Source organism: Asparagus officinalis, chromosome 6 (assembly GCF_001876935.1).
Source record: "Asparagus officinalis chromosome 6, Aspof.V1, whole genome shotgun sequence".
In the NCBI taxonomy this organism is placed as follows: Eukaryota; Viridiplantae; Streptophyta; class Magnoliopsida; order Asparagales; family Asparagaceae; genus Asparagus; species Asparagus officinalis.
The window spans coordinates 21,164,332-21,186,581 of record NC_033799.1 but is presented as its reverse complement, the minus strand read 5'-3'; the positions used below and the strand labels follow the sequence as shown (position 1 = coordinate 21,186,581).

The following is a 22,250-nucleotide window of genomic DNA, read 5'->3' as shown; positions in this document are numbered from 1 at the left end:
ATGTGCACATGACTGACATCCCTGAGGAGATGTCTAGGAGGCTCGACGAGCAACAAGCAACCATCGACTCCCTGAAGGAGATGTTGGAGCAGCTCCTGAGCGAGAAGAAGAGGAAGAGAGAGAGGACTTCGCGGGCTTCGCATAAATCCTTGAAGCACAAAGAGCGGGTGCCTACTCCTTCTCACTCCTCATCCGAGTCATCTAGAGGAGCGTCATCTTCGGGCCATAACCCAAGAGACAAGAGGTTTGACGATCTCCAAAGTCAACTCGACGCCTTGAAGCTCCAGAAGCATGCGAACAAGCTGGGGGTTGTCAGACCGTATCCAATTGAATGGGATGCGGTCTCCTACCCGGCAAAGTTCGAGCCGCTGGACCTCCTGCAGTTCAATGGCAAGGGTTCTCCTACCCAGCACATCTACTACTTCCAGGCGCAAACTGGACACATAGTGGGAAACGATCCCATTATGACTCGACTGTTCATTGGTACCCTCAAGGGGGTCGCTTTTGAATGGTTTCGCAGATTGAAGCTCGGGTCCATCACCTGCTGGAAGGACATGGAAAGGCTCTTCATGGCCAGATTCTTCGACGATGACACAGAAGTATCTATGACCACCCTGCTAACTGTGAAGCAGAGGAGGACAGAGTCTATAAGCAACTTTGTCAAGAGATTCGGAAACCGATCGCTGCATTCCCGCGATCGAGTTTCCGAGGCCACGCTCATCGAGATGTACCGGAACAATCTCTCCATCAGCGTTCTGTCTAATATGGGCGCTGTTGAAGCTCGCTCATGGAAAGACTTACTCCGCCAAGGAGAACAAGTCGAGAGCATGCTCAAGCATATGGGTGACGAAGACCCGCATGGATTTCGAGGAGATGATGACCAAGATGCCTTGGTAGTGGAGACCATTTCCTCATATCCTACGATTTCCCCCGTTGATCCTCTTCAATAGGACGGCGGACCCACAAAACTATCAAGTTAACTGTTACCTCTGATAGTCATTTCTCCGTCAGTCTCATTTAACTTGACGATGGATCTCTTAAAACTATCAAGTTAACTATTACCTCTGATAGTCTCCTCCAAATTTCCCCCGTTAGTCCTCTTCAATAGGACGGCGGGCCCACAAAGCTATCACGTTAACAATCACCTCTGATGGTTCTCTTATACTCTAACTGGTGCATGAGTTTAAACTGCTCCCTTAACACTCCGACAAGTACACGAGTATAAACTGCTTCTTCTGATCCTCCAACTGGTATAAGAGGTTAAACTATTCCCTACACTTCCACTTCTTGAGCCAGGTTCCCAGTTTTGGCGAACCGCTCAAATCATGCGAGCCTGATAGTTTAGGCAAGCTCCGCTTCTTGAGCCAGGTTTCCGGTTATGGCGAACCGCTCAAAACAGACTAGCCTAACAGTTTAGGCGAGCTCATCTCTTTGAGCTAGGTTCTCAGTTTCGGCGAATCGCTCAAATCAGGCGAGCCAAACGGTTTAGGCGAGCCCCACTTCTTGAGCCAAGTTTCCATTTATGGCGAACCACTCAAAACAGGCGAGACTGCAGTTCAGGTGAGCTGCATCAAACCCCCAATTGGTCAAACCTTCAGATAGTTAGGACCAAAGCCACAACCCCCCGCCAATCCTCTTCAATAGGATGGCGGGACCCCCACTGTCATGTTAACGGTCACCTCTGACAAATCAACTTACCAGTCCTCTTCAATAGGATGGTAAGTCCACAGAGTTGCTCAAATCGCAATAAACTCCCACTGTCATGTTAACACTACACCTCTGACAAAATCAACTTACCAATCCTCTTCAAAAGGATGGTAGGTCCTCAAAGTCGCTCCGATCGCGGCAATTCCTATCATGTTAACGATTACCTCTGATAGCCGACACCGTCATTCCCGCAAATGATGTTGTCCAATCAATCGTCACACTCATACGTCCCTGAACGATTTGATTCTCCCAGCACCGTCTTTCCCATAAAAGGCGTTGTTGTTTGATAGTGGCCTACTATGCGATGTGCTGCTACTTCAGGGTTCGTCTTTGCCCCAAGAGAAGACAAATTAGGGTTCGTCTTCATCTTTGCCCTAAGAGAAGATAAGCTTCCCCCCTAGACTCCAGCGGGTATACGAGTATAAACTGTTCCCTCTACTCCAACTGGTGCATGAGTCTAAACTGCCCCCTTATACTCCCACTGGTGCAAGAGTATAAACTGCTCCTTTCCTCCAATCGGTGCACGAGGCTAAACTGCTTCTTCACTCCAACTGGTGCATGAGTCTAAACTGCTCCTACCCTCCGACTGGTATACGAGGTTAAACTGCTCCCTTAATCCAAACGCCTTGAAAGGCTAAGGATAGAGGAGAAATTTTAGCATTAAGCCTAAGAGAAACTCCTCGACAACTTACCATGCTAAGGGCAAGAGCATGGCTAGTCCAACTCAAACGGCAGTTGATAAAGACGAATCAAGTCCGTTGATAGCTGAGGGTTTGCTCAAAATCCTAGAAGGCGATCATCAGCTGTGAGCGAAGAGGTCAGCTTCACCGAGCTTGTTGAAGGGCTCCTCACTCCATTTGAGCGGGGATCACTTTACGGGTCTTCATATTTAAAGTGTTCCAGACCCCATGCGGCCCGATTCAGGTCTGAAAACTTTGGAGGGGGTTTTGTAGGCAATAAAAATTACCTTTAATCCTTATCAGAGAAGTTCAGAACAAAACTGCTAAAACCTCGTCCGAAATAGCAGAAAAAAGGGAAAACGCAGTTTGCAGTCCCCAGCTTCGCCTGCAGTTGTAAATCCGCCTGCAGACCCAAGTCTGCCTGCTCGCCTGCAGCTCGAAATTCGCCTGCAGTCTCAAATCCGCCTGCAGACCCCAAGTTTGCCTGCGCATCTGAGCTCGCCTGCAAACCCAGTTCGCCTGCTAGCTCGCCTGCAGACCCAAGTCTGCCTGCAGTCCCTGAGCTCGCCTGCAGACCTAGTTCGCCTGCAAGCTCGCCTGCAGACCCAAGTCTGTCTGCAGTCCCAAACTCGCCTGCAGACTCAGCTCGCCTGCAAGCTCGCCTGCAGACCCAAGTCTGCCTGCAGTCCTAAGCTCGCCTGCAGACCCAAGCTGCAGACTCGCCAGCTCACTGTCAACTGCCTGCCCACTTGGAGTATGGGAATAGTTACATCAGTGGTCAAATCCCACAAATCAAGGGAGAGGGCACAGTACCCCAAGACCGTCAAGCGGCTGTCCACAGTACGAATAAGTGGACAGGCGCCGAAACAGCCTGCACCCTCATGAATGCAGCTTACCTCACTTGTCCAAGCAGAAGGGAGGGCCGCCGGCGCTCAGTGAGTTGGCCATATCCACTTGAGTACCTGACAGCTGCTGTCACGCATACGAGGAGGGGCTTTCCCATTCCTAAGTGACGTGATATAAAACATGGCTCCTCAAATGACCGCTCCTGTTGCAGGTGAACAGCAGAATATCTCTGAACGACGTGTGGTCACATCCCATAATTCAAGGAGCAGTCAAGTTGTCTCCCTCACGTGGTCAAATCCCATGAATCAAGGGATGGCCCATGTCATCCCTTGCCTATTAAAACTCATCTTCAGCCAGCATGAAAGGGGGATTGGCTGTTGCATGTTCTGCTGGCTAATCTCCCAAAGGTTGAACCTGGACCTTTGCCAAAGGCTCCCTCATTTGAGAACCGAAGCTCCGGCAGCAACTTCGATCGGATCGTCCAAGGGAAGCAGACTCGGCACGAGCACCGAGCGAGGCGTCCTATCGCCACCGAGGAACCCACGTTAAACAAGGAGGGCCTTCCCTCCGCTTCTGTTGTAAACATTTGATTTATTAGTTTGTAATAAGCCTTCTTATTAATACAAACGAAGCTCCCTGTTTTCGGGAGATCAAAATTTACACATACAGTCACTCCATTAAGTTTCAAAGTGTCGCAATACTCCAAGAAAATTGATAGGTGGAGGTTCGGGTCTTCTCAGTAGCACCTCCTCCAAACTGATTCTGCTGAACTATTAAGAGCAGTGATGGTTTCAGCTCAAAGTTATTAGCTTCAACATTGGGCCTTGTAATGCTTGACTGTGTGCCTTGAGCATTTGGGGCTGCGAAATCCTTAAGAAGCTGATTTTGATCTCCCATTGTAGCTTGTTATGTGTTCCTTTGCTCCCTTATAGACTTTCTTATGTTTGCAAGAGTCACCGATAGTTCAGGATTGTTTTCGTCGTTTACTTCTGTTTGATTCCCTTGCATAAAAGAAAGTGAAAAGCAAAGAGAAATATAAAAAAAATCTAGTCTAGCTTAATAACGTAAGCACTCAATATTAACACCGTAGTCCCCGACAACGGAGCCAAAAACTTGATGGGCAAAATCTGCAAGCGTACAGACTCGTTGTAGCTATCAAGATCGATCCCACAGGGACTAGGGTTAATTACCAAATTTTACGTTATTAGACTAGCTAAACTAATGAGTAAATTAGAAGAGATTTAATAAAAGAAATAAAATAAACAACTAATCGGATGGAATTCAATATAATGAAGGACTAGGATTGGGTTATCACCATAACTTAGGTGTTTAATGATGAATTATTTCAATTCTTGGTGTTGGTTTAATCTAGAAAGGGTGAATTAGCCTAAATTAATCTAAAGCCTCTTTCAAGGTATAAAGATCGTGCCTAATCAATCTCAATTAACCTACTTTCGTGGAATCAAGATTAAATTAAACCCATTAAGCTTTATGCTAATCCAAATCAAATCCCCAAGGAATCTAGCCTACTTTCGTGGTTCGAGCTCCCTGCTTAATTTCTAGAGATCCGGTATTAATCTTCACCTTTCAGTCCTTCAATTAATTACCTATGATTGCTAATACGGTGATCAAGCGAATCAACAAAATTAAAACACTAGAAATTAAGTTCAAAGATCTAAACTTTCACCAAGAACATATATTAATTCATCATCAATCACCAAAAAGTTGGGTTCTTTCCCAACCCTAGACAAGAAATCTACTCACACATGATTGGAATAAGAGAAGACATCAAATAATTATGCAAATCAATCATAAGAAGAAATAAATCAAAGAGAGGAAAGAATTAACCCGTCTTTCAATTGAAATCTTCAAAATAAGAACTTGCAATCCAATCTTCTACAAGAGATTAATGTCTTCCTTCAATACTTGAACCCTAGAATAGTTGCTAGTTGATGGCTAAAAGAACATAACAAAAGATATCCAAAACCCTAAGTCAAAACATCTATTTATATGTCCCCAAAAATCTGAAAATTAACTAATTCCCGCGCCACCGGTGTGGTCTGCACCACACCAGGGTGTGGTAGGGGCTGTTTTGCTGATTTTGTGCTTGTTTCTTTAGTTTTCGGTATTTTGGCTATAACTTTTCGTCCGACCTCGGAATGAGGTGATTCAAGTTGCATTGGAATCCTGTTGAAGAGATCTACAACTTTTATCTTTTGAGTTTTTCTTGATTCAAACTGCATCATGGTCGAAATTCCAGTTCTTTATACTTGTGCATCTGTTTTCTTCACGAACCATGCCTTCAAAATCTTGTTATTGCTTCAAACTCTTGTAAAACTTCCAACGATCATCAAATCTTTCAATCTTGAGCCAATACCTACATATAAGAACACAAACAACAGCAGTATCCTCGATCTAAATACGAAATATACATTAAACACTCATAAATCATGCTTGTAACACACTAAGATAATGCATATTTTACGTGTTTATCACCTATACCGCTAGGCTCGCCGAAAATACTAAATTTGCTAATTTTGAACGGAGCAAAGACCGCCTGAGTAGGTAGGCTCGCCTGATCGGTTCAGTTCGCCAAAATTGGGAACCTTACGTTTTGGCTTGGATCTCTTTAGGCCTAAATAGTAATTCAAGTCGTCATCAGAGATAAGGGCTTGCGTCTTTTAGCGGGCGAGAGCTTGTCATCGTCGTTGCTTGGCTTTTTTAGAGAGGGGAGCGTTCATGTTGACGGCGAAGACGTAGTCCACGTCGACATGAACCGTCGTCTCCTCTTGCATGGGGGCCTGCAAGGATCGTTTAATGACCCCTCGCGCAGCCCTTGAAGTTGCATTCTTTGCCTTCGACTCAATTGTGATGGGTGTTTGTGGAAAATTTGTAGTAAAAGAAACGAAGGAAAATTGATTTGTATTCCTTTAATCTCAGTTACAATTAGATTTTCTAATTACAAAAGAGAGAAGAATGAATTTGATTCTCCCCTTTGTTTAATTTTGGGTTCTTCGTGGTGGCGATGGAGTGCCTCCCTCGAATGCTCGCGTCGAGTTTGCTCTCCGTTGACGATCTGCACGTCTTGATTCACTGGAACTGTATCTCCTCCTCACGATTTGACGTTGTGGAGAACTTACAAAGCAAGTTTTAGAACTCTTAATGAGTTGATTGATCTTAACCGTAATTGGTTAGACAAACTAATGATCTCTTCTTTGCTGACCAAGAGCAGGATCTAAAAGCTCCCCTCTCTAAACTGATTTTTTAGTTATTTATAGGGGATTAAGGGGTGTAATAGTCCCCTTAATTCGCTCCTGAGTGGGGCTAATGGGATGTAACCACCCCTTAAATCACTCCTGAGTGGAGTTGTGATCCCCTCAGATCATGGGAAACGGTTTTAAAACCGTTCAGCTCGTATTTGAACAAGTCAAACGTAAAATCCGCGTTCTGGCATGAATTCTACGTTCAAACGCAGTGTCTGGAAGCTTGTTTGCAGCATCTGAAAGCTGCGTTTGTAGCATTTGGAAGCTGCGTTTGGCAGCAGATGGAAGCTGTGTTGGTAGCTTTCGAAGGCTGCGTTTGCGATCGAACATGAGCTGCGTTGGTAGCTGGATCTGAGCTGCGTTTGCAGCATTTGGAGCTGAATATGAGCTGCGTTTGCAGCCAGGTTTGACCTGCGTCCGCGGTCAAATTGGTGTTGCGTCTTGATGATGGTACGTGGGGAGGACTTCCACATCTTGGTTTGAAGAGACCGTCGATTTGTAGTCTCTTTCTGTCAGAGCGTTGCAAAGATTATTGTTTTGTAATCTTTACTTTAACTCTTTGATATGTGAGAGTCGTCAAATTGTAACTCCCGATGTTGATTGTGAAGGTTGTTGATTAGAGCTTTCATCAGTTGTTGTGAAGGTCGTCAGATTGTAACCTTCATCGATCTACGTGAAAGTCTTCAAATTGTAGCCTTCTGAAAGTCGTCAGATTGTAACTTCCATCATCGGTATTTAATGGGGAATCAGCTATCTATTGTGATTTTTAGACAGCCTACAATGGGCTTGGGGGAGATAGAACCACCCGTGTTTACTCGGGCGGAGCTCTCCGGCGTGGTTACCTCGGCTACTTGGGGCTGGGCCACACGCGCAACTGTATAGCACTTGTGAGACGCATTGCCACCAGAAGTGGATGAAGATAAGTACTCCTCGAACTTGATCACGAGGGACTCAATAGTTGTCTCCATCACAATTTCGTCGAACTGCGCCACCACCATTTCAGTTGAAGAAATGGTTCCTCACACTATGGTTATCATCTTCTGTTAGGTGTAAAAATTAACTTCCCGTTCGAGGGGTCATTTGTATATAAGAGTGGCTTATTACAAACTAATGATCAATGTTTACAACAAAGGAGAAGGGGAATGACCCTTCTTGTTTAACGTGGGTTCTTTGGCAGTGGCAGGATGCCTCTCTCGGTGTTCGTACTGAGTTTGCTTCCCTTGGATGATCTGATCAAAGTTGCGGTTGGAGTTCGAATGCCCGAGCTTGATGAGTATCAAGGCTGAATGCACCAAGAATGCTACAATGTAAGAGTTTGCAGAGCCAATGAGCCAAGAGTATCCAAATCTGAGAGTTTAGGTTGAGACTTTAAAAATGCCAAGGGGGCTGTCCCAAAGAAGGTCCAGCCAGCCACTTAAAAGGTCAAGTTCTAAAGAATTGATAAAAGTAATGTTTCATGCATTACTTTAATCACATGAATTATTGAATTTAAACAATTTAAAATCAACATAATCATATCACAAGTATAATATAAACAATATTTCATAAATATGCATGATACAATATCAACTCTAACAATTCAATAAGAGTTAGATAATCTTTTCAATAAAGAAACTTAACTATACATGTATGTGGACTTCAGAATAATTTCTACAATTGTTACGGACTAATCAGAAATTATTCTATATGTTCAGATGGACCTTAAAGCTGTTTCAGAATTAATCAGGGGGCTGAAACTAATTTCACATCAAATTTAATATATTAGTAGACTCAAAACAATTTTTGGATCAAACAGGGGTATCAAACAGGTGTATGTAACTAATTTTACAGTTATTTATCAATATTGGTGGACTTCAAAACAGTTTCTGAATTTATCAGGGAGCTATAACTAATTTTATAGCGTATTTGAGAACGTAATGGACTTTAGAATAGTTTCTGGGTCAATCAAGGACCTCAAATTAATTTTATAATAAAATTCAAATCTAATAGGATTGGGTCTGGTTCTGTTTGCGGGTCAGACCCGTTATTATATATCCTATTCATAATAGCATTTGGGTTTTGGGTTTATATGAAACGTGTCAATACCTATTAGCTCTTATCCTATTTCTTATAAGATTTTGGTTCAAAACTCATTAGAGTTCTAAACCCATTAGACTTCTTCTTCAACCTATGGAGGTTTTTGGGTCTAGGGTTTTTGCTAGGGTTTGGGGCGGCTGCCACCCACGACCGGTGGCGGGATGTCTGGCGGGTGGCTGGCCATCGTCAGCTGGCGACGAGGGCCTTTTTTTTGTTTAAATAAAGAAACCCAATTATGTCACATCTAATCAAATTAAATAGCCAAGATACATGATCTAATCAAAGAACCATAATCATGATCATATCAAAAACCTCAATTGATCTCTATCAAACAATAAATTTACTTTTCAGCAGTGAACAGTAACCCGAGGAAGTGAACAGTAACACTGTGAACAGTAACCGAAACCTAGTTTTAATCTTAATCAAAATTTTAATTTAATCCAATCAAATAATCATAACCCATGAACAACAAGACCATAGTTTGATCTAATCAAACTTTTAATTTAATCTAATTAATTTTAGTTTAACAAATTAAACTGAGATGAACAGTAACCCTGATACGAACAATAACATCAAGAATAATAACCCAATTTTACTAAATAAAGATTTTAGTTTAATCTTATTAAATGATAAAACCCCATAAGATCAAAATATATTGTTCGATAATTTAATCTGATTAAATATTCTAAAATTATGATCAAATCATAATAATTTAATAATTTAATCTAATTAAATTAGAAAGACCAGATTCGTAACCCACTCTGATACCATCTGTTGGAAACATAACATACAACGTAGCAGAAATAGCACATCATGATTATTAATCAAAATTAATTAAAAACTAGAATAATACCTGAAACACTTTCCGAATTTCTACAATAATCTGTCCCGAGATCAATCCGAAATAGTTTCTCAAGAGAAAAACCCTCCAATTGAAATCCACCCATCACCGAAGAGGAGCAATACTGAGAGATAAGTTCTCAAATTTCTATTTCTATTCTATTCTTCATATTATCTTCCTAAGATTTTTTGTATCTTCATAAGGCTACATATGAACTCTATATATAGGATTAATTAGACTAGTCTTAGAGATTTTAATTTTAAACAATTCATGGTTATTCAAAACTTTGTTCATAATAATTAAAGATAGAATAGATTTGTTCAAAAACTTTATCCATAACAATTAAGGATAGAAATAAGATTGCATTACATGTATACCTCTTCTAATGACATCAGTGAGACCAATTAGGTCTCATATCGAGACTAATTATTAATTAAATTAATAATTTTAATTTAACAATCAAATCCCTATCCGACCAACTATTCATAAAAGTTCTTCTATAATATGAGATTAATTATTAATAAATAATATCTTACATTCAGTTCCTTCTAGTATCATTTATTTTAGACAACTCTTTTAAGCATGACAACTCACCTATTTGCTCATGTCTAAATTTTAATTCCCATGAACATAAATAAAAATTATTTTAAAACATCAAAATATTTTATTTTTATAATAACGTAAATTTTTTAAAAATATTTTTAAATCCACCTGCCAGTGGGAATTTAATAACTTCATGGGAATGTATAATAAATTAACTTATCATAATGAGCATACTGGATCCTATCTAGATATCCATCATTTTCCTAAATAAAATTTAGCAACCCAACATTACAGGTTGTGTAGTGCTTGCTAAACAAGCTTAACCATCACATCAAAGCATACTAAATTATCAAATCAAAAATGACAATATCATCAAGTCAAAGGGATCATGTAACAATCTGAAATCTTCATCTCCTAGGTGACTCATCCTAGAGAATCCAAATACGGCCTAGTACTACACACACCACAATACGTACTTATGACATACACCTGGAGAATCCCCATTCCTGGTGGTTGAGACCCACCGCCACATCTCACATATCGGTGTCATGTATAATAATCTCTTATAACAAAGTTATCATTTACTAGTTATAGATTAAGCACAAATTTAAGAAATTTCTAAGTTAGATCATATCTCCAAGTAAGTGACCGTGCATGATCTAACAAAATAACTTTTAAGGATATATAACAATTATATAAATAATTAATACCTAAATTATATTGCAACAATTAAATTTATTAACATTACAATATTATTACACAATTTGTTTTGGGTGTTCAAGGACATATTATTATTACTATTCCAGTACTGGCTAGTTTGTGACATGCAAGATTTAAATTCAAAACACGTGCAAACTTTTCTATTCTCACTTTTCCAATCACAAACTATTCAATTACACGCAGCCTCTATGAATTCACTCATACTGTAACGAACATTATCATCCCCTCCGAATTATACTAGTAATCACTTTTCATTCAACATAAACTACAACCATTCATTAATTAGATATTGTTGTTTAAAAAGTAGTCTCCATTTCGTCTAGCTGCAATGGGATGTGAATGAATTACTCTCCAGTGTTCTCAAGCAACCAATGCCTAGTAGTATCTCACAAAAATTTCCTCTTCCTTTGAAACTATGCAATCTAAATCTTAGGTCTTAATTCAGATCTAAGCTAAGTTCTACTCCTTTTGTATTCTCAAGCGAGTTATGCGCCACTGATAACTCCCATAAATTTCATGCGCTCTACATCTTAGGTCTTTTTCTATACTCATACACATGCAAATAAAACCTTTTTAAAAGGAGCAAATCAAGCCACAATAATTTTCTAGTGTAACTAGCATGTGTGCTTAATTTCCAATCACAGTCAACAACCATCACAATCTCTTTAATTCCACACCCCTAAGATTAAGGGTCCATGTCGCAAAGAGTTGGATACAAAGCCATGATCCTATATTCCCATAGTATACAAGTGTTAACCTATAGTACTTTTCTAATTAATTAATTAAGACATTTCATTGCCCCTAATAGTTATACTAATTAGTCTTCTTTGGGACCACACTCTATGCATTAATTTAGGGCACCCTTTGATCTTAGTCCTAGAGAACACACTGACATGATGCTTGTATGTTTCTTTTGTGGTGTTACATAAGTACCGATTTAGGTTAGTGTGCTTAATTGGACCACATATCCTTAATTTGAAACAATGTGAATGTGCTTAATTAATGGACCACATACTAAACTATAATAAGATAATTGTGAATGCTTCTAATTGGACCACATAACCATGCATGTTTGCAGCTGGACAACATGACCATATTAGAAACTATATTGATTTTGGAAATCTTTCTTGATTTTAGAAGAACAGAGAATTTTTTTTTTTTTAAACTTCTTTGAAGAATGCAACATGTTACGTTCCATATATATATTCTTAGGAAACTTCTTGAGTAAACAATATATTATTCAAGTAGAAAAGAATTGAACAGCAACTTGGTAGACAAAGTTCATAAAATTCAGCTTTTTAGAAGAATGAAGAGCTACATGTTAGTCAATGTGTGGAGCCATCCAAACCTTGTTCAAAAATTTCACTTTTAATTCTTCCTAACTACTTCCTCATGAAGAGTTTCATATTTAATACTTATAATTAAATCTCCACCCTGAGAAAAAACAAAACTTATACTCTATGATAAATCTCTTGAAATTTTTTGCTATAGCTAGCTTCTTTTTGTTACTATTTCTTTCTGAATCCAAATCTCATGTAACTAATAATGAGGTAAAGACGGCGCATGTAATTTTTATCTATTTTGTCGGAATTTTATTCAGAAGTAAAGGAATTAATAGAAAAATATTCTTGTCACATAGTAAGTCTCATACATATTTTTTGGGTGCAGAGACAATTAATGCCTTCACTTGGTGAAGTTTCTTGGCAAAGTGTGACTCACTCAAAATCAACCCCGACCGAATCCAAAAAGACGATAGATGCTAATTAAACCCCTACCCGCAATCTTCAAATTGGCCTATATAAGGCTCAGTGATTGCTCACGCATGATGGGTGGGTATATACTCTCTTAGATCTCAACTCCATAAATCATGTCGCTAAGAATCCAAGAGTTGGATACAGAATCCATGACAATGATGGAGCTCTCTTGCAAAAATTTGTTACTATCTTAGGCTTTGTACATATTCATGAGCTCTCAATTAAACTTGCATTTTTCTTTTTTCCAATCATCTCTCTTCTTTGAAGAGGGGGGTAATGATGAAGGGCAATGAGACCCTAGTGGCATCATGATGCATGAAGCTATCAATGAAGATGGTGTTGATGATTGAACGAAGTGCGGGTGATAGCTTTTTTGCTTCTTTTGTTAATCTTTTCTGCATGGCCGGCGTTGAATAAGCTCCATCTTAGAAGAACTTGCATGAAAAATACGAAAGGTGTTCGATGATAATTAACAAAAACAAAGTATAGTTAATGATCGATCATCTATGATTATTGTTGACCGTCTGCAGTGTATATTCAAAGATTGGGTATTACTTTTTATAGCTTTCTTGATATGTGGATAATCTTTTAGCTTAGGGCATCTCCAACCCAGCACCAAAATGGTGCAAACAGTGCTTTTTGTTGCACTGTTCATTCTCCAACACAGCCCCATTTTCTACGCCATTTTAGTGCAGTTGAATATTGCTGCACTAAATATGGCGTTACACTGTTCATCCGCCCTATTACTGTTCATTTTAAAAAAAAATTAAATATTTATTTTTACCTCTTAATTAATATAAAAATAGATAAAAGGAAATAAACTGATAATATTCTGAGAATATTTTTTTTGGTGCAAAAAATGGTGCAATAGGTTGGAGATGTATTACTATTTGATGTGACTTTTGCACCATTTTGATGTAAAATTTGCACCATTTTGGTGCAATGGGTTGGAGATGGTCTTAAGCACGAAAGGGTAGTACATAATATTGTTGTATCTTAGTGTAGCACAGTAGGCACAAAACACATCATGCAATGATTATGGTCACTTTAAGTAAATTGATTTGGTGATTGCATTCACTAATTCTGAGGTTAGATTACCCTGATCATCTATCCCTCTCTTTCTCCCTTAAGATCAGTTTAAAATATATATCAATTTCAATTTCTTCAAGTCATTTGGCCTGGATTTGAGGCTTTCTGCCCAAAATAAACGATAGGGAATTTATCCAATTATGATTCTTGCAAGTTCGCTTAGATCAGTGTACAATTTATTCTAGGGTTTTTTTTGTATATATACCTCTCAATCTTTAATATTTTCAAAAATGCCTCTCAAACATTGGTATTTGCAAAATTGCCCATCAAAAATAGCAATTGGATCTTTCGATTACTCCAACTTAAGACTGCCGCTTTTTAGATAACTAGTTTTTTACACACGTGCAATGCACGTGATTTAATACCACATGATTAATTATTTTTGACAGTTTGTGCTCATTTTTTCTTTAAACTCTTACATCCCGATTATTTCTTTATGTTTGTTTAAATGGGATACACCCAATTTAAATTTTCATGTTGATATTTGAATTGACAAAAAACAAATATAATTTAAAAATAATTTGAATTTTTATATTATTTTTGACCGATATGAAACTAAGCTTTATTTGAGAAAGTATAGCATTGCAAAGTGAAAAATATTAAAATAGTGTTATACAAGGAAGGTGAATATTTAAAACCAATATGGCAAAATTATTGATTTAAAGTATGTTAAAACGATGCAAAAGAGAATATGAAGTTTATTGCTAATCATTGATAGACTTCATAAAAAAATATAAATTAAAGATTAATACTAACTCTAGTATACTTTTATATGATAAAAACATCCACATAAGAATATAAAAGTACTGAAAAAATTTCATGAAACTCCCTTCTAAATATTCCTAATTTCACTCAAAATAATTAAACTATCCTATAAAATATTCAGAAAATATTGTTTTTTATTTCTTCTATTTTATTTTTTATTGAGTTAAGATCAATCCTTCTTCAGGTTTATCATTTATCATTTCTCGGGTAATTCTAGAGCATTGTCTTCATCATCTACATCAATTGTGATATCAGGCTAATTTTGTATTTTTTTTATGCTATTATCTTTCCTGGGCTCATTAATTTTTTATCATCTCATTTAACTCTACAAAGAAGTCAAATGTAGTCTGATCTTCTAAATTTTTGGCGGGATGTCTGAAGGCGTACGATAGTCTGGCGATCTGGTGACTATCTTGCGCCCCTGCCTGGAAATCTGGCGGGATGTCTGAAGGCGTACGATAGTCTGGCGATCTGGTGACTATCTTGCGCCCCTGCCTGGAAATTCATGGCGAGGAAGAAGAAAGCTAGCGGAAAAAAGATTCTAAACATCGGTCTGAGATCCTCAAGCTCTAATCTCCTAGATTCTGATGATCATATTGATAGTTTCTTTGAGGAAGATGATGAAGGCAATTGTATAATGGGATCTACTGGTCCAAAAGGGGAAAGGAAGAAGAAAACAATGGAGGAAATTCTCAATTCCTCAGATTTCCTTGTTAATCCTTTGGTCTCTCCTCGTGTGAATGGAATTCAATCTCGTCAACTCAATTCTTGTGGAGATAGTGACTCTCGTAGGATTTCTTGGGCGGAGGAGGTTGATATTGAGGTAATTTCTTCAGATTTTCCTACTCTTCAGAGCTCTTCTTCGAAATCTGCAAATGTTCTTGAATTATCTTCAAAGATTCCTGAAAAATTTTCTGATATGAATACTGTTTCATTGAAGAAATTTGTTGAGGTTAATCATGTGCCAAATGAGGAAAATCCTTTAAGACCTGATTTTACTAATGAGGATGTTAGTGATCAGACTAAAAGGACTGACAATTCTAATGAGGTTAAAGTACCAAAATCTTTTGTTAGTCTCTTCTCTGATAACAGGAAATCAGGAAATGGAATGCCTCTAAAGTTCTTACCTTCATCACAACATAATACAGTTTTATTTTCCAATGATGAATGGAAGGAGGGAGAAGTTATTTGGAAAAATGCCTTAATCGGTCATATCATTGGCTTAAATGTAAAATTCAAAGCTATGGAAGCTTATGTAAATAAACTTTGGGGAAAAATTTCTATTCCTAAGGTTTCCTTAATCAAACAAGGCTTGTTTCTATTTGACTTTCAAACTGAGAATCAAATGAGAGAAATTCTTGAGGCTGGCCCTTGGTTCTTTGGCTCCAGACCTCTGATCCTGAAACCTTGGAGCATAGACACAGACATAGATAAGATGCAAGAGCAATCTTACCCTATCTGGGTGCAGTTTCCCAATCTGAGGTTAAACCTATGGAGTTCTACTGGAATTAGTAAAATTGCAAGCCTCATTGGAAAGCCTATTGCAACTGATATGCTTACTGCCACCAGACAGAGATTGAGTTATGCTAGAGTGCTTCTTGATATTAAATTACCTTTGGAAGATCCTCTACCTGATTTTCTAACAATCCAAGGTCCTGATGGAAAGAGCTTTAAGCAATCTGTGACATATGAATTTAAACCTAAATGGTGTTCCTCATGTTGCAAAATTGGCCATGATACTGAGCAGTGTAGAAACAGAAAGTTGAAGAAAATGTGGGTTCCTGTTGTTAATCAAGCTAGAAAAGCTACTGAAGATGTTTCAAGAAATGAACAACAGAAGGAAAATCTTGAAAATGAAAGTAGTTTACCTGGAACATCAAGCCTGCTAAATTTGGATATAGAAAAACATGCACAGGCTACTGGAAAACATGCACAGTCTCAGTCTGGTCAAGCTAGCCTTGAGATTGAAAGTTCATCAAGTCTGAAAGATATAGACATGGAAAAACATGCACAAGCTGTAAAACATGCACAGACTCAGTCTGGATTTCAGCAGACTAACATCTCTTCTCCTACTGCAAGCAAATATGCTCATTTACAGCAAGCTAGCTTCTCTTTTCCAATTATTAATGCATCTGGATTTTCTAGTGTTAAGAAAGCTAATTCAACCAAAAGAGACTTTATGCCTGGAGCTGCTCCTGCAGATATTCAACCCTCTCAGTTCTCTATACTAGAACAGCTGGCTCTCAACTCCTCTTGTGTAGATAGAGGAGGGAAATCATTATAACATGCATTTTGCTATCTGGAATATCAGAGGTTTTAATAAATCCTCTAAGCATTCTATAGTTAAGCACTTTATTCAAGAGCATAAACTTTCTTTAATAGCTCTCTTGGAAACAAAAATCCCTGAAAATAAGCTCCCTGTGCTAGCAAGAAAAATTGCAAATGGCTGGCATTGGATATCTAATGTGCATGAAGCTAGAAACTGCAGAATTTGGATCCTTTGGGATAATGATTCCTTGATTATACATAATGCCATTCTTTCAGAACAATATATCACTTTGTCTGTGGAATCAAGAGATGGGAAATTTTCCAGTATATGCACTTTTGTTTATGCTCTCAACCAAATGCCTAACAGGAGGATTCTCTGGAGGAAATTGCTAGAATATAAGCATAATGTTTCTGGCCCTTGGATTATTGGTGGTGACTTTAATACAATTGCAAGTTATGAAGAGAAAATTGGAGGGCTCCCTGTATTAGAAACAGATACAGAAGATTTTCAAAGCTTCTTAAATAATGGCCAATTGATAAACTTGAATACCACAGGCTTCTTCTTCACTTGGTCAAATAAGCAAGATGCAGATAGTAGGATTCGGTCCAGACTTGACAGGTGCCTAATAAATGAAGATTGGTTGCATCTTTACACTTCCAGTCAAGTAGAATATCTCCTGCCAAAATGCTCTGATCATTCTCCTGCTTTAATTTCCATTGCTGAAAATGACAGGGAGGAGGGTATTAAACCTTTCAAATTCTTTAATATGTGGGTGAAGCACCCTGATTATCTTTCAACAGTTAAAGCTGTTTGGGAGCAAAATATTGAAGGTTATAAAATGTTTCAGTTCCACACAAAGCTCAGGAAGCTGAAGACTGCTCTGAAAAATCTGAATAAAAAGCATTTTATGAACATTAGTGTGCAGGTTTGCAGAGCTAAGGATGAGCTTGAGGACACTCAGAGGCAACTTAGCAATAACCCTTTCAGTTCTGTCCTGATTGCTAAAGAAAAAGAATGCATTAAGAAATATGAAAGTCTGCTGGATTGTGAATATTCCTTCTTTAAACAAAAAGCAAACATTAACTGGTGTATCCAAGGTGACAAGGGGTCAAAGTTGTTCCATTCTGCCATGAAAAAGAGAAGGCATGCCAATAAAATTCTATCTCTCCAAACAGAAGAGGGGGTCAGAATCTCTGATAAACATCTGGTGATTGCTGAAATAACTGGTTATTTCAAAAATCTACTTGGTTATTCTGTACCTACTCTACCTCCTAATCCTGAGATTATTGCAAATGGTCCTCTACTCTCAACTGATCAGAAGCTAATGCTAAGTCTGCCAGTTACTAGAGAAGAGATCAAGAAGGCTATTTTTCTATGCCTAATGATAAAAGCCCAGGTCCTGATGGATATAATGCTTTTTTCTTCAAAGCCACATGGGGTATTATCAGTGATGATTTATTTCTAGCTGTTGAAGAATTTTTCAATTCAAGAAGACTTCTGGGTACGTTCAATGCCACCTCTATTTCTCTTATTCCTAAGATCCTTAATCCTCTATCTGCTTCTGACTACAGACCTATATCCTGCTGTAATTGTATTTATAAAATCATCTCTAAAGTCATTGCTACTAGGATCCAAAAAGTTATGGGTTCTCTAATTAGTGATGCCCAAAGTGCCTTCATAAAGGGTAGGCTTATATCTAGTAATATCCTCTTGGCTCATGAATTGGTTAAGCACTATGGCAGGAAACAAACTTCCCCCAGAGCAATGTTAAATATAGATTTGAGGAAAGCTTTCGATACAATCAGTTGGGATTTTATCAGAGATATGCTGATAGGCCTGGGGTTTCCAGAAAACATGATCAGTTGGATCATGGAATGCATTACCACTCCCAAATTCTCCATTTCTATCAATGGTTCTCTTCATGATTACTTTCAAGGTGCTAGAGGGCTTAGACAAGGAGATCCAATATCACCATATTTGTTTGTTATTGGCATGGAATATTTGTCAAGAAGGCTAAACTTTCTCAAGGGGGACAGACTATTTAAGTTTCACCCAAAATGTTCAAATCTGAATTTGACTCACCTCATTTTTGCGGATGACCTCCTTCTGTTCTGCAAAGCTGAAGTGTACTCTATATCAAAATTATGGGAGTGTCTTAAGGAGTTCAGTCTAGTTTCGGGGCTTGAACCTAATCCCTCCAAATGCTCTATCTTCATGTCTGGGGTTGATGAAAACTTGAAGCAACAGATTTGTGCTCTTCTTGAATTCTCTGAGGGTATTTTACCCATGAGATACCTGGGTATGCCACTGATTTCAAAAAGGCTCTCTTGGCTTGATTGCAATCCTCTCATTAGCAAAATTGTTGCTCAAATTCAAAACTGGCAAAAGATAAAAATCCTGTCATATGCTGGGAGATTGCAGTTAATTAAATCTGTCATTATGGGTATACAAATTTTCTGGACTAGCAATTATATCCTACCAATTAAAGTGCTGGAGAGAATTGACAGGTTATGCTCTGATTTTTTATGGGAGCATAAAATCCATTTAGTCTCCTGGAACTCTGTCTGTCAAGAATTCAAGCAGGGGGGTCTGGGTCTTTTTTCTGCTAAACTCTGGAATTATTCAACAGTTGCTAAAATGTTGTGGATGATACATCTTAAAAAGGATATCCTGTGGATTAGATGGATACATGGACACTATTTAAGACAAAATGATATTTGGCAGGTGAAGGCAAAAGCAAGTGATTCTTGGACATGGAGGCAACTTTTAAAAGTTAGAGATATACTGAAGAATAAAACTGGAAGTGTAGATAATCTGATAAATGCAATTATCAGCTGCTGCATTCATGGAACAGTCAGTATCTCTTCTATTTACAGGACTATTTTCCAGCAACATAGCTCTTTTGAAGGATCTGACACAATTTGGGGGGGTTGGCATTACCCTAAGCATTCTTTCATACTATGGCTTGCATCTCTCTCTAGACTTCTCACACAAGACAGGTTGTGTAACATGAGATTACTTAGTTCAAGCCAATGTGTATTCTGTTCAGTTCAATCAGAATCATGCCAGCACCTATTTTTTGAGTGCCAATATTCAGCAAATGTATGGAATAAAGTGATGGACTGGTTGAAGTTCAACTGGAGATCATGCTCTTGGGATCTATTGATGAACTGGTTCAATCGAAATTTGAGAGGAAAAAGCTACAAAAAGAAATTGAAGAGAATTGCTCTTTCAGTGTCAGTATATGTTCTATGGCAAGAGAGGAACTACAGGATTTTTCAGCAACAAAGAGCATTAAGGTCCCCCGAGTCAATTTTTCATTCAATCAAACTCAGTGTGTATAAAAAAGTTCTAAATGATAGGCTTCCACAACATATTTTTCAGTTCATAGATAAACTGTCATAGAGTTAGACTGGTTCTTCAGAATCAGTTTTTGATTTTTTTTGTATCTTTGATATGTACAAACTTTCCTATACTTGGTGATGAATAAAATTTTACATTCATTTACCAAAAAAAAGAAGTCAAATGTACTTATGATGTTCAACACAAACTGCTCAAAATATAGACTTTGATTTTTTTTTCTATTTCAATGAGAATAAATATTAATTTCATATATATAAAATTCTTTATGTTCCTAATTTATTACTTAAATAAATTAGAAGCTATCTCTTTATTTTCCTCTAAAATGAATTCTTCTGATGTGCATCCAATAAGAATTTCTGTTATTTTAATAATATTACATTTGCTCTATCCCTATCATTTTCCATAAAGATCTAAAATAAATACATGCATTATTCATTACTAATTTCTCTTAGATTATAATATTAATATTTAATTTGAAGAACACAGTATGGAATTTATGAATACTTACTAATTTTTCTTATGTCTTCCATGGAGATTTTTTCTTTGATTAGGATAAAGTTATTAAATTATTTTTTAATGTAACTCATTCAGTGCTTCATTAATAGATATGTCTTATGTTAATGACAATTCAAGTGGTTCATTGACGTTTTCTGAATTTTAGATTTATTTCCATCACTTTTCCATTTGTAATGGAAATAACTCAATTCTTTTAAAGTTATCTCTAAATATTCTAATAGTTTCTTCATATGTAATTCTTTGTATTCTTTTACCCTATAAATATTATTAACGTTAAAGATTAAAGTTTCTAAGTTAAAATCAATTAATGCTAAGATATAATATTATAGTGTTTTATCATTTCTATGGATTTAAACATCTATCAATTAATGTTACGAATGTATTTTGGCTACCCCAACTTATTACTAAAATTATATGAAATTACTTTAATTTATATAGTGCCGATAATTTTTAATCTATAATATTTTTAAAAAAATTATCCATTAACCGGATGTTTTTAATCAATTCTTATTGTTTTTGTTTACCAGTATCAACTTAGACTATTCTTAGATGCTGAAAATGGATAGTAAATCCCTAAATTAGAAATTTTAATATATATATATATATGAAAAATACCAAACAATTACACTTTTCTTTGCCAAGTTTTAAAATTTTAGCCCATTTTTGTGGTTTTGAACTTTGAGGGTGTGATTTGTAATTTTTAAAATTTTGAAAGATTTTTTTAAAAAATTTACTTTTAAGTTTGGTAGTTGTAAATTCTATGTTTCATGTGTTGGTGGTAATTTTTTAAATGTTAGTATATTTCTTATAACTCTAAAATTTTGAAGGTATCTTTTACAATTATTAAAACTATAGATTAAGACTGAAAAATATTAAATTTTAGCGGTCTACCAATCGACGAATTTGATTTGTGCTAGTTAAAATTTTTAAAAATTTAGAGTTTTTTTATGATTTTTAAATTTTGAAGGAGTTTTAAAAAAAATTTGAGGTTAATTTCGGCAAATTTTAATTTTTTAGGTGTCTAAGGGTAATATCTTGAATTCATCTTATGTTATTTACAAATTTTAGAATTTTAGGGTGGCTTTTTATAATTTGAACTTTTAAAGGTGTTTCTATAATTTTTAAGATATTAAGGGTGTTAATTAAAAATTTTAAATTTAAATGTCAAAAAATTTAGGTGTATCATGGTAATCTGTTGAATTCATCTGTGTTGTTTGTAAGTTTTAAAATTTTAGAATTTTAATGTGCTTGTCTGTAATTTAAACTTTTGAGGGTGTTTTTATAATTTTTGAGACATTGAGGTGTTAACTGTAAATTTTAAATTCTTTGCAAACTGATGTTAATTTTTTAATTTCATGTTTTTTATTTTAAGTTTTGAGACATTGGGATGATTTTTATAATTTTAAACTTTTCAGGGTCTTTTCTGCAATTTTAAAACTTTTTATGGTTTTTTTGCAATACTTCATGTATTATAATATGTTATCTACTTGTAATTTCTTTATCTTAACAAACTAATATCATTTTTATGTTTTATATATTTTATTAATATTAGTTTTTTAAATTGTTAAGCTAAACATGGTTCACATAGGATTAGGATAAGATATGATTATGATTAGGATAGATTAAGATATAAATAAAATATTCAAAATAATGAAGGGTAATATTGACCATTGAAAATTAGAATTTGATTATAGATAAGGTAGTTCAAACTATAAAGGGGTATATTTGTCTAAAAAAGATTTTCCGAACTTGTGCTTTTAAAGGGAGTATATGATCAATTTCAAAATTCCTGTAGTTTCCAATAGATTTGCAACAATT

The 22,250-nt window shown here is 36.7% G+C and overlaps 1 protein-coding gene across 1 annotated transcript; it reads left to right on the top strand.

The window, feature by feature from the left end:
* LOC109845882 lies at positions 16,570-18,018 on the top strand. Its single transcript, XM_020415133.1, has one exon. It carries the CDS (start codon positions 16,570-16,572, stop codon positions 18,016-18,018), a length of 1,449 nt encoding a protein of 482 aa, XP_020270722.1.